Source organism: Apium graveolens, chromosome 3 (assembly GCF_009905375.1).
Source record: "Apium graveolens cultivar Ventura chromosome 3, ASM990537v1, whole genome shotgun sequence".
Taxonomy (NCBI): domain Eukaryota; kingdom Viridiplantae; phylum Streptophyta; class Magnoliopsida; order Apiales; family Apiaceae; genus Apium; species Apium graveolens.
The window spans coordinates 150,898,183-150,910,828 of record NC_133649.1 but is presented as its reverse complement, the minus strand read 5'-3'; the positions used below and the strand labels follow the sequence as shown (position 1 = coordinate 150,910,828).

Here is a 12,646-nt window from a genome sequence, read left to right as displayed (position 1 = left end):
TGAGTAACAAGGACCTCCGTTATAAGTTGATGGAGACGTGAGATAGAGCTGAATGGCGAAAACAAACAGAGAAATCAGCCTCGAAGGGGTCTCAAAGAGAAAAAACAGTCTCTCGGGCTTCTCAGAGGGAGAAATCAGGATCTCGGTCTCATACCCAGGACCGAAGATCCCGTTCAGTGAAGACCCCGGTTGTGGAAGAGGAGGAGCGCAATGCTAGCTCTCATCATAAATATGTGATACCCTTCAGTGGGGATTCCACTGATAACTCAGATGCTGAGGGTAGTCTCTTCTCGGATGGAGAAGACAAGCAATATAAGGTGAAAGACTTGAGGGTAGCCCTGAGAAGGTTAAAGGCCGAAAAGCATGCACGCTCTAGTTTAACTGTTACATCCCCCCTTTACCAGAAGAGTGAGAGACTCTCCTCTTCCGCGTTCTTACAGGGGGGTAGGGGACTTAAAGTTCAGTGGAATCACAGACCTCGTGAAATATTTGAGCCGCTTTAACACAGGAAATTGAGGTATACCAAATTAATGACTTGACTAAGTGTCGTCTATTGGCTGCTACACTAAAGGATAACGCCCACCAGTGGTTTAAGAGGCTTCCAGCTAATTCAATTAGGTCTTGAGGCAAATGAGCGAAATGTTCATGTCCCAATTCCGGGCATCGGTAGCATACGCCACACCTGCCAATACGCTGGAAAATATCAAGCAAAAGGATAATGAGACTTTGAACGAGTACCTGAAGCGTTTTAACGACGAGGTACCCAAAGTGAGGAAAGCCTCAGAAGAGACTTATAAGAATTTTCTGATAGCCGGGGTTAAGCCAGGAACGAATTTCTGGAAAGAACTTCAGCTGCGAGAGCCAAGGACTCTAGCAGCCTTCTATGCCAAGGCAGAGCCCCATAAGTGGTGGAGGAATCTCTGGCTAAACTCAAAAGGGACAATAACCCAGGAGGCTCGGGAATTGGGGTAAAAATAAAAGGAATAGGTCCTATAGCCCCAAAGGAAGGGGGGTATGCTCGTAGAACCTCATATGGGACGACCCCGTATAGTGAAAACCAGACGGAGAAGTCAGAAAAGGATGATAAGAAAGCCCTAATTACGGTGAATACCGCTGGCTCTCAAAGGAGCGCAAGTTATAAATATCCCGCCAAAAGAGAGGCTGCTAGGTATACAGAGTATACCCCCTTAACTGCCCCAATAGGGCATATCCTTGAAGTTGGGGAAAAAAGTGGCATTTTTCGTAAACCAGCCCGAAATGGGCTGCCTGGAAGGAAGGATATGGCTCGATATTGTGCTTTCCATGATGCTAATGGACATGAGACGGCGGAATGTCGTCACCTGAAGGACCACATAGAGGATCTGATCAGAAAAGGGTTTCTGACGGAATTTGTAGTTGAAGAAGCTAAAAGGTATAAAGATAATAAGGCGGGAAAGGAAGGAGAAAAAGGAAATCCCGAGAGACCCGTAAGGGCCAAAAGCATCCATACTATCATCGGAGGTCCTTACATTGGGGGCTCAAGCCGAAATGCCATGAAGAATTATGCTCATGAGGCAAGGGGGAAATCCTCACTAATGTCTGTAATCTATCAGAGAGGCCTCCCAAGTATTTTAAGGGGGAATCAGCCGACGTAACGTTCAGAGAGGCAGACGCCCGACACGTGCATCACCCCCACAACGATGCCTTAGTCGTAAACGCTTTAATTGGAGGAGCTAATGTATATAGAATGTTGGTAGATAATGGGAGTTCCATCAACATCCTAGCCTATAGCGCTTACTAGAAAATGGGGCTAGTAGACAGTGAATTATTACCCTGCTATAATGATGTGTACGGATTTATTGGTCCCCCCGTCTTGGTGGTGGGGCAAATTAAATTGCCTTTTACCTTGGGGGAAGAGCCTCGGACAGCCACGCGAATCACCGAGTTTGTAGTGGTAAATGAAGATATCTCCTATAATGGGATTATTGGCAGACCCCTGCTAAGGGAAATGAGAATTATTACGTCTATTCATCACTTCTCTATAAAATTCCCTACCCCTAATGGAATTGGATGGGTAAAGGGCTGACATGCAAACTCTAGGGAGTGTTACAGCAGAGCTCTGCATATGGCTATGCGAGCAAGTAGGCATCTGTTTGATGGGGGTTCAAGTGAAGAGTGCTATCGATACTTGGAGCCGGCTAATGAGAAAAATGGAAATACCCCTCAAGAGTGGAAAGTAAAGTCAAAAAGAGAATCTTGCAATGCAATTATGATTGTGCAACATCCCAGTGAGGTGCCATACACGGATGTTGTAATAACCCAAATTTTTGGAGATTTTTGAAACCCGGATGAATAGTAACTTTTGCTGACAATGCTGATTAAGAAAAATTATCAGACCACGATATATAGGAGTACTGTTATGGAAATTCTAAGATCGTATTAGTATTCCATAAAGAAAATAAGTGTATGTAAAAGCTGTCGGATTTTGAAAACGAGCACTTTTATTTTCCCCCGAGATTTCCACCAGACATTATGGGATTTAAGGAATTAATATTAAGATGAAGGATTTTAAATTCAAGTATTATAAAGGAGAATTAATTTAGGTATTAAAAATACCAAGAAGATTTTATCAATAAAACCATTAAGGTATTTAACCAAACGATCAACGAGATTGAGTGATAAACGGACAAAGAAATGAATAACGACTCTTGTAAATACCTTTGCAAGTGGCAAGGCAAGTGGATGGTTGATCAAACAAGAAACCAAGTGATAGTTAGGAAGGAATGGCTAGTTAATTATATAGTTAACTAGGGATGATCTCATCTCACCACAAATCACCAACACATGGCAAATGGTGAGATCATCTTCCACTAACTCCTTTGTTTATTATTAACCTAGCAAAATATCAAGACAACCCATCATTATCCACCACATTATTCCACCAACACAAGAAAGCAAAAACATTTCCTCCCCCATTTCCATTGCTCTCGGCCAAAACAGAACCAGCACACTAAAACTGCTGTATCTCCTTCATTTCTCACTCAAATATTGTGTTCTATAGCTCATTGGAAAGGTATTGAGATGGCCTACAACTCTTGTGCACAAGTCTCGTCCAAATAATCATGTTAAGACCCTCATTTTTACAGTTCTTTAAATCAGACTATTAGAAACTTCAAAGCCTAACTTTGTGTTCTTGATTTCTTTGGAAAGATCAAGCTTGTAGGAGGCTCCCTAAGGCTTTCTAGCAACTTAACACCTCCCAAGGAATGTATAAACTTCAAACCCTAGCCTTTACTTTATTTGTTAGTAAGTTTAATGGTTGGTTTTGTGAAATGAGAAGCATGGATTATGATTATTAGTAGTTTGGTTTGATTTGGAAGTGTTTTGGTAATTGAAGCTTGATTATAGTTCATAGGTCTTGATTGTGGTTGTTTGAGTTGAAAACCTTGGAGATTATGGACTGATGTGGTATGGTTTAGGTGAAGTTTTGTTGTATTGATGGTTATGAGTTGGTTGGTGGTTAATTGGAGTAGTTTAAACATTGGTAATCGCGTAAATATAGCCGTCGTAATGTCCGATTTACTTTAGACTGCTTTTGTTCATAACATTTGGACCCGAGAACTCCCTTCTAGATTATGACCATTTCCATGTTTAGATAGTTCATATTACGAGCTTCGTTTTGATATGTAGTTCGTTTGATTCCGATGTACGGTTTAGGAGAAACGACCGTTTTAAGTAACGGCGTTTCGCGAACGAAACCCTTACTCCTCGCCTTACTTTGAAACATAGGTTAAAGACCTTAAAAGACTAATTGAAGTATGAAACATTTATGTAAGGTGTAATAGGCAGTTGGTAAGACACTCGCGAAGGAATCGCCTTAAAACTCGTAATGGTTAATTTATTAAAAATGGTGGAGCCGAGGGTACTCGAGTGACTTAAGAGAATCAGTAAGCGCAAAACGAGCGTTAGAGTCTGAGTTGGTTAGAGTATAGATTTACAAGTGACTTTGGTTTAATTCCAACTTACTTGTTGCTTATAGGTTACCAGACTCGTCCCGAGCCATTCGTAACCCCCAGTCGCTCAGGCAAGTTTTCTACCCGTTATACTGTTGTTGTGATGTATATGTGTATATGCATGATCTTGCGATAAATGCATATTTGTTATTAGCAAATTCTTGCGATATATTGTAGCATGTGATATGGTATATATGCATGCCTGTTTCATATTCTTGGATTATATATCTGTTGGTGAAAATGCTTACAGTTGCATAATACCTATGCTAGAGATAAGCTGTATTTGAATTTACCCTTAGTATAGGGGATCAAAAGGTGAACATATTTCTAAACCGGGAGTCGATGTTCCCGAGTATAATATATATATATTTATATATATATATGGTTATAGTTTTCAAAACCATTAATCGAATAAGGTTTATTCGATAACTTTAACTTTATTTTATTATTGAATATTATTTCGAATATTCATCCGAGGACTTATGACTCCTTTATTTTATTATTGAATATTATTTCGAGTATTCATTCGAGGACTTATGACTCCGCTTATTTATTAAATAATATTCTTTATTTTATTAAATAATAGTGTTTCGATAATCAAACTTATTTTCGATTATTCAAATAAAGATCGTACTTTCGTATAAGTATATCTTTGGTTATTTATTATTCATTTCATGTATGAGTTTTAAAACTTCTACTTCAAATTATTTATATAGAGATTATCCTTATGGGAATATTATTTAAATAATAATATTCAGATATTTTCTAATATATCGGGACTGATTTATTTCATTAAATCAGCATTACTCCAAACATTCTTAAAAATGTTTTCGAGTCTTCAAAATGATTTTTAAAAGTTAGAGCGGATCCCAAAACTCATTTTTATATTTAAGATCTTCCTTTCGAAGGGGATTTAAATACTCGCTCAAAACCTGAGGGATCCGGCTCAGTGGTGTATTTTATATTCGCAACGAGGTTGCTGTTTTGAGAAAACATCTTGATTACTTGCCCATCGTTCGGGAAGTAAGTTCATCTATTTGAGTCGGCATAAGCAACATGGGCTCAGCGGGCGTCCATGAAAGTGTAAGTGGCTCAGTGGGAGTCCATCAAATGCGTAAGTGGTTGAGTGGCAGTCCAGCATAAGGTCCTATTGCGGCCAGGGTGATGACCAGTGGGGAATTCGTCCATCTACTAGTAGAAAAGGTTACTTATTGGTATCTTTGCCTGATCAGCAAGATATCAGGTTTATGCCAAAATTTCTTTTCTTTCCAAATTCATTGGATATTGCAACCCTGTTCATACTTTACATGACAGAGGTTTTCAGGAAATGTATGAGAGATATATATAGGTGTATATATATATCGGGACTTAATGAAGTATCTCGTAACTTCATTTCATTCAATAATATTTCAAAGATTGAATCTATTCAAGTATTATCTTGTAGTCTCATCTATGTGATGAACTTTTGAACTAATTATAACTTGAACGGTGGTAGTTCAAGTAGTATTTGGAAAAGATATAAGTATATTGGAGTATCTTGTAACTTCATCTTTTAGACTTATATCTAGTAAAGGATTATCTTATGCATGACAAATTTTTTCAGAAAAACGTTGAGACAAGGTTAGATATATGAGATCACCTTACAACGGTATTTTTATACAGTTATACACTGGAACTTTGTGTATATTATACTTGGAAGAGGACTTCCAAGATTTTGAAAAGTATATATGTATATATACTGAATATTTTGCGACTTCATCGCATTAAGATATCAAACTTGGTTCATTTCTTTTGACCAAGACTTTCATGAGTACTATGAGAAGGCTCATATATTGTTAATCATTATACATATTATTTTGGTGGGCTTGCTGCTCACCCTTACTTTCTTCTTTCATCACACAACAACAGATAGAAAAGATGAACAGGACCAAGCTCCCGATTCGCGAGTGGATAGGAAACGTTCCGCAGTTTCCTATAGGCGTTGATGTCGTTGTAGCTGAGGTAGGAACTACCAATAGGCTAGGCTTTCAACTTTTGATGTATCAGATTATGTATATTTATGAATTGTAATAATGGCAAAGAAAATGTAAATTTATTCAGAAAACCTTATAAGGTGTATTGGCAGATAATTGTGGAATAAAATGACTTGTGATTATTTTTGGATGTTCATCTCTGAGACTATAACGTGTGGTGTGTGTGTTTATTGTGGGGTCACAGTACAGAGTAGTTGATTAATTATTAAGATTGGGTGTTATTAAGGGAAATGGAACTCGTGACAACCCGGATCCCCGACCCCGGATTTGGGGGTGTTACAGAAGTGGTATCAGAGCTAAGCGTTATAAACCTCAGAGATGATGTGACGTTAAGATAATAACTAAGATAATAAGAACTCTTGCCAAGTTCATAGTCGGGCTACCTAACGTAGTACTGACAGTTAAAACCCTTATGGGAACCCTTATAAATATCGTGATAGAAGAGTAGTTCGTTATCGTATATGGTAGCGGGACTCCGAACCCTAAGGTTGAGGAGCAACAACGCGATGATGTTTTATTACTAATTGGAGATCGGATTGTGGATCCGATAGAGCGTCCTAACGCAGGACCGGATGATGTTCATATTGAGGATGTAGTGGTTGAGGATGTGGTCCTAGATGGGATTATTGCTGAGGAGGATCTCGTGGAGGATCCTAACAAGAATGAATAAAGGACCATTGAGGAATTGATGACCATGGTTAGGGAAACTACCAGAGGTAGGATTGGCCGGTCACTACCGGAGGTTCGTTCAAGTTCCTAAAGATAGTAGCCCCTTTAACGCGGCTAACTCGTAAGACTGAGAAGTTCGAATGGACAGAGAAATACGAGAACAACTTTCAAGAATTGAAGCAAAGATTGGTGATGGCCCCTATGTTGGCATTGCCGGATGGAAAAAGGAGATTTTGTGGTTTGTATTGACGCTTTGCATAAGGAATTAGGGTGCTTCATATATAGCACAGCAAGGTAATCGCGTACGCGTCAAGACAATTAAGGAAATATAAAATTCGATATCCCCACCCATGAGCTTGGGCTCGTGGCAATAGTTTTTTCCTAAAGATTGGAGGCACTACTTGTATGGAGAGAAGTGCAAGATTTACACAAACCATAGGAGCTCTAGTGCATTTTCACGCAGAAAGAGCTCAACATACGCCAGAGGAGACGGTTAGAGCTAATTAAGAATTATGATTGGGAGATTCTTTATCATTCGGGGAAAGCCAATGTGGTGGCTGATGCCCTTAGTAAAAAGGAGAGACTCAAGATAATAATGTCTTTGGGAGAGTTTATAAGAGATTTTGAGAAAATGGAAATGGAAGTGAAGGTAACCGGAGCCGGTACCGAAAAGCTGTTTGAGATTGCAATACAGACCGAATTATTGGAAAAGAACATATTGTGCCAGAAAAAGTGATGAAGGAAGGCAAAGAGCCAACAATTAGATCAAAGATTAATATCGAGAAAGATGAGAAGGGAATAATAAGGTATTCCTACAGAATTTGGGTTCCAAATGTTCAAGAGCTTAAAGATGAGATCTTAGATGAAAGCTAGTTTGAGGAATAAGATTTAGAGCAAAACCTGAACGTGATAGTCAGGGAGGTCGCCATCAAGATAGAATGAACCCATAACATAATGAAGTGGAAAATGAGGATTTAAAATGTATAAGATAACCCCAAGTATGGGAGAAGGATGAAACATTTCATACTAAGGAAATAGAAAGTCGAGTAAGGAAAGGAGACCCGAGACGGCACCCCTATACGGCAATTCATGGACCTGTCTAAAAAAGACTTAGACTATTATCCCCAACCACCACCCTGAGGAAACAATGCGGTGAGAAATTCTTTCAGGACCCTTAAGTCGCTAAGCTCTCTGAGTTCTAAGGAACAAGCTGACCCAGTTGAGGCAAGAGCCTGGCTAAAGGAAATACAGGAATCATTTGAGATTCTAAATGATTGACGAATCACAAAAGACTATTTTTGTCACTTACCCTCCTAAGAGAGAGGCCACCCGCCGGTGAAAGGCCAAGGAAGGCAGGAGCAAGAGATTATAATAAACTGATTTAAGTTCAGTCAATTGTTTTCAGGAAAGTACTTCCCAAGGTTATGGAGATAGTGTAAAAGCTTTAGAGCCAGAACAAAGGCAGACGAGTATGATGAATTGTGAATCTAAGTTGTAAAAGTTGTCAAGATTCGTTCTAAGGGCACGAATACAGAATGACGGGATGTTTGAAATCAATGCTTATGTTGTGTTGGTTCATGAAATAATGATAAGAGAAAGGAAAATAAAAAGAAATTGAAGTGGAAAGGAATATAACGGCAATAGAGTTTGAGGAATGATAAGGGAGTTGGGTATGAGGAAACCCTAAAGACTCGTAGCAATAGAAATAGAAAGGTATGTAATCGTCAGGATGAGGGTGATTCACCATGAGTTAAAATTGATGGTTGAAGGAATAAGAGATACATATATTTTATCCCCTGTAAGTTGGGAGGATTCGAGGAAACCTTGAGGTAATTCGAAGGATAAATAATGAGACGCGGATAGACTGAGGAGACAAGAAAGTAAGAAATTAGGAAAATTGGATGAAGGAAGTGACCTTCAAGAATATGAAGTGTAAGACCGGTGGCTTGATACCCAGAAAGGGAGACGCCAGGTATGAGAGATATCCCAATATTGAGGTGACTGTTGAGATAAACAACAAAAGAAAATGAGGATTTATTAAGAAGATGTTCACGTGAACACGACCAATATCTTCCAGAACATCCATGTTATCATTACCAAATCAGAAAAGAAAAGCGGATGACCATTGTTATCTTTTGGAGGCCATATGGATTGACCTCAATTTGAATAAGGATGCTATTATGAAATTAGGTATAGACTATCGAGGTGGGAATGATGAATAAGATAATCTATCAAGGATATATGACTTGATTTATCCATGGATGGATGCAGGTACCTTTTAAAGGTGGAATTAAGGATATAACTTCGATAACTTGAGATGAACCATAGGGGAATGCATGAAGGTTGGCATTTCACCCTTAATAGGGATAGTATGAGTTTTGACAGTATGAATTGGAAAATATTAAGGTAATGATGACCTTTAAGTATCAGTGGAAAAATTTTTCAGAAGCATATAGATAATGGTTCTAGTATTAGTAAAGGGTATTTTGATATGCCCTGTATCTAGGGAATACAGGAGGAACGAATCAAGGATAACCTTAGAGGTTTTACAAGGAGAAAGGTAATATTCAAAATTCTCAAGAATAGAAATGTTGATAAAGGAGATATGACGTAATTATAATGATGCCAAGTGGGGCACGTGTTAAACCACGAGAAAGTATGGATCGAACCAGTAAAGGTCGAAATTGTTCAGGGCAATTAAGACCTAAGATAAAAGATGTTCTAAGTATGATTGAGAGTTAGTCGTGACAGTGATTGACCTCTAAAGACTGAGGCAATAACTTATGGAAAAATGGTGATATTTTTTTTTTACTCATCAGATTTTAAGGAAAACATCTTCACAAAAGCAGTGATTGAAATAAGGTAGAAAATTTATTTGGAGGCGGTTAAAATGACATTGATTGTAAGGAAATATTACTATCAAGAAAGGCCAAAGAGGTGGCCGACACTTTAAGTGTAAGAGGACAATTATAGGCGCTTGTGCCAGAGGAATATAGCGATAATGGTTAAGGCTGTGAAGGTTGTATTATGGTTTGAAAGATTGACATTCCTTCTGATGACTGTGCAATACCCAACCGTAATAGTAGTTGGTAAAGGTTTAATCGTGTAATCGCCATGAACGGGCTATCTATCTCAGAAGATACTATCTTGAGAATACTCCAGGACTATGTTTCGAAAAAGACTAAACAAACCTTTGAGTTAAGTCTTCTATTGAAGGCATATGATTAAGAATGGTATTAACCTGCTATCGTTTCTTTGAGCGAAACTCTTCTGCAATTTTATCTGCTTCATGTCATGTATGTATGTCAGAATCAGGAGTATTCTTCATGAATCGTGAATGGTGATTATGTTACCTCCTTAGAAGGATTTGATACGACATATATGGACTTCGTATGGTTAGATATTAAGATTTCATGGAAAATGAATGATGACAGTAAGTCAGTGGTGGACCATAGTAGTGCAACAATGATTCTGCGAGTAATGAGTCGATTACAACCATGAGAATTGTATTGGAATGGATGTTGAGATTAAGTACCACTAATCAGGTCGTGGTAGTGTATAAGTTATCATTGAATAGACTAATTAAGTAGATTATTTACCTATTGAATATTTATTCCTCCTTATCAATTGAGGGTCGTATGACTATACGAGGAAGGTTGCGATGCAAGCATAGAATTCTAGTAACGATGATGTCTAGAATGGGATCCCAGGTTCGATTTTCAATGTCGAGGGAGTTTCAAAGGTGATTGTGTATAAGCTCGAGGAAGAGCATGGGTTCATAGAATGATGGACGGAATAGCAAAAATATTTAAGCATGTGAAATGCGATGCGATAATACTTGATGTTGATATATATACGTATATGATTTGTTCTCCTATGACAAACCTCTATAATTCAGAGGTAGGTTCCAAGCCAGATATTTTGTGGCAGTATATTTTTTTTCATATATACAATTCTCTTCATTTCGTTCTTTTCTCTTCTTTTCATTTCATGTAAGCTGAGAAGAACAACCCTTCCAGAAGGGGAGGTATTGCCGAATGACTATCTATCTGTGTGATAGAAGCCTAGTAGGATGCCATCTATTGTTTAATTGCTTGTCAAGTACTAAAGGCTGGCCACCTTCTGTACTAACTATGCGATATAACAAGTGTTCATGATCATAGTGATCTCTCAACAAATTCCTTTACTTCTATATGATTGATCAAACTTTGGGAAATAGAAACAGCTGAAAAAGGAGTAATAAAGTTGTGGTAGTATTCGGAATGGAAACACATTCGTGATACTAAGGTTGACGTGGTTATTAAAAGGTTATAGAACGCTAACGAGCAAAAGTATAACCAGTATAATATTAGGAACGGAAGGTGGTAGCGATTACGAACTGGAAAAGAATGGGTATTGAGAAGCAAAAGCTATAATGATAGAAGCTATGATGAGAGCCGGTGCAATAGACTTGAAAGAGTTTGGAATGATCACTTAGCACGAATTGAGTTTTTTTATGACGATGGATGATATGACAGTTTTGGAATGTCTCCTTACGAGGCCCTATACAGAAAGAGATGCCGATCTCCCTTGTATCAGAATGAAGTTGCAGAGTGCTAGATGTTCGGACCAGCAGTGGTCCAAGGGACCAAGGATATAATAGATCTAATCAGAGGACGGCTGGTAGTAGCCCAAGATGGACATAAGAGGTATGCTGATTTGACTCGAAAGGACAAAGAGTATGAAATAGGGGACCTAGTGTTGTTATAGGTATTCCCTTGGAAAGGAAGGATGAGGTTCGGAAAGAAAGGGAAGCTAAGTCCACGAATTGTTGGACCCTTGGATATATTAAGACATATTGGGAAGATAGCATATGAGCTAGCCCTACCCCCAAATATGTAGCAAGTTCATAACGTGTTCCACGTATCAATGTTAAGAAAATGTAATTCGGATGCCAGATAAATAGGGGCATATGAGCGCATAGACATGCAACCAGACGTAACCTATATGGAGCAACCAGGAAGGGTTATAGATCGAAAAGGGACAAGTGCTTAGGAGAAGGGTTATCAAACTAGTCAGAGTTTGGTGGTAGAACCATAATGTGGAAAATTGACTAGAGAGTTAGAAGGCACAATGCTAGAAAAGCATCCCCAACTGTTTTCTATCTGATTCCGGGACGGAATCCTTTTAAGGTGGGGAGACTGTAATAACCCAAATTTTTGGAGATTTTTGTAACCCGGATGAATAGTAACTTTTGCTGACAATGCTGATTAAGAAAAATTATCAGACCACGATATATAGGAGTACTGTTATGGAAATTCTAAGATCGTATTAGTATTCCATAAAGAAAATAAGTGTATGTAAAAGTTGTCGGATTTTGAAAACGAGCACTTTTATTTTCCCCCGAGATTTCCACCAGACATTATGGGATTTAAGGAATTAATATTAAGATGAAGGATTTTAAATTCAAGGATTATAAAGGAGAATTAATTTAGGTATTAAAAATACCAAGAAGATTTTATCAATAAAACCATTAAGGTATTTAACCAAACGATCAACGAGATTGAGTGATAAACGGACAAAGAAATGAATAACGACTCTTGTAAATACCTTTGCAAGTGGCAAAGCAAGTGGATGGTTGATCAAACAAGAAACCAAGTGATAGTTAGGAAGGAATGGCTAGTTAATTATATAGTTAACTAGGGATGATCTCATCTCACCACAAATTACCAACACATGGCAAATGGTGAGATCATCTTCCACTAACTCCTTTGTTTATTATTAACCTAGCAAAATATCAAGACAACCCATCATTATCCACCACATTATTCCACCAACACAAGAAAGCAAAAGCATTTCCTCCCCCATTTCCATTGCTCTCGGCCAAAACAGAACCAGCACACTAAAACTGCTGTATCTCCTTCATTTCTCACTCAAATATTGTGTTCTATAGCTCATTGGAAAGGTATTGAG

At 38.3% G+C, this 12,646-nt stretch overlaps 1 protein-coding gene across 1 annotated transcript; it reads left to right on the top strand.

Moving 5' to 3' along the window:
- The first annotated feature begins 639 nt into the window (after nucleotides 1-639).
- LOC141714635 (uncharacterized) lies at nucleotides 640-1,634 on the top strand. Its single transcript, XM_074518143.1, has 2 exons — nucleotides 640-968; nucleotides 1,052-1,634. Exons 1-2 carry the CDS (start codon nucleotides 640-642, stop codon nucleotides 1,632-1,634), a joined length of 912 nt encoding a protein of 303 aa, XP_074374244.1.
- The last annotated feature ends 11,012 nt before the right edge of the window (nucleotides 1,635-12,646 follow it).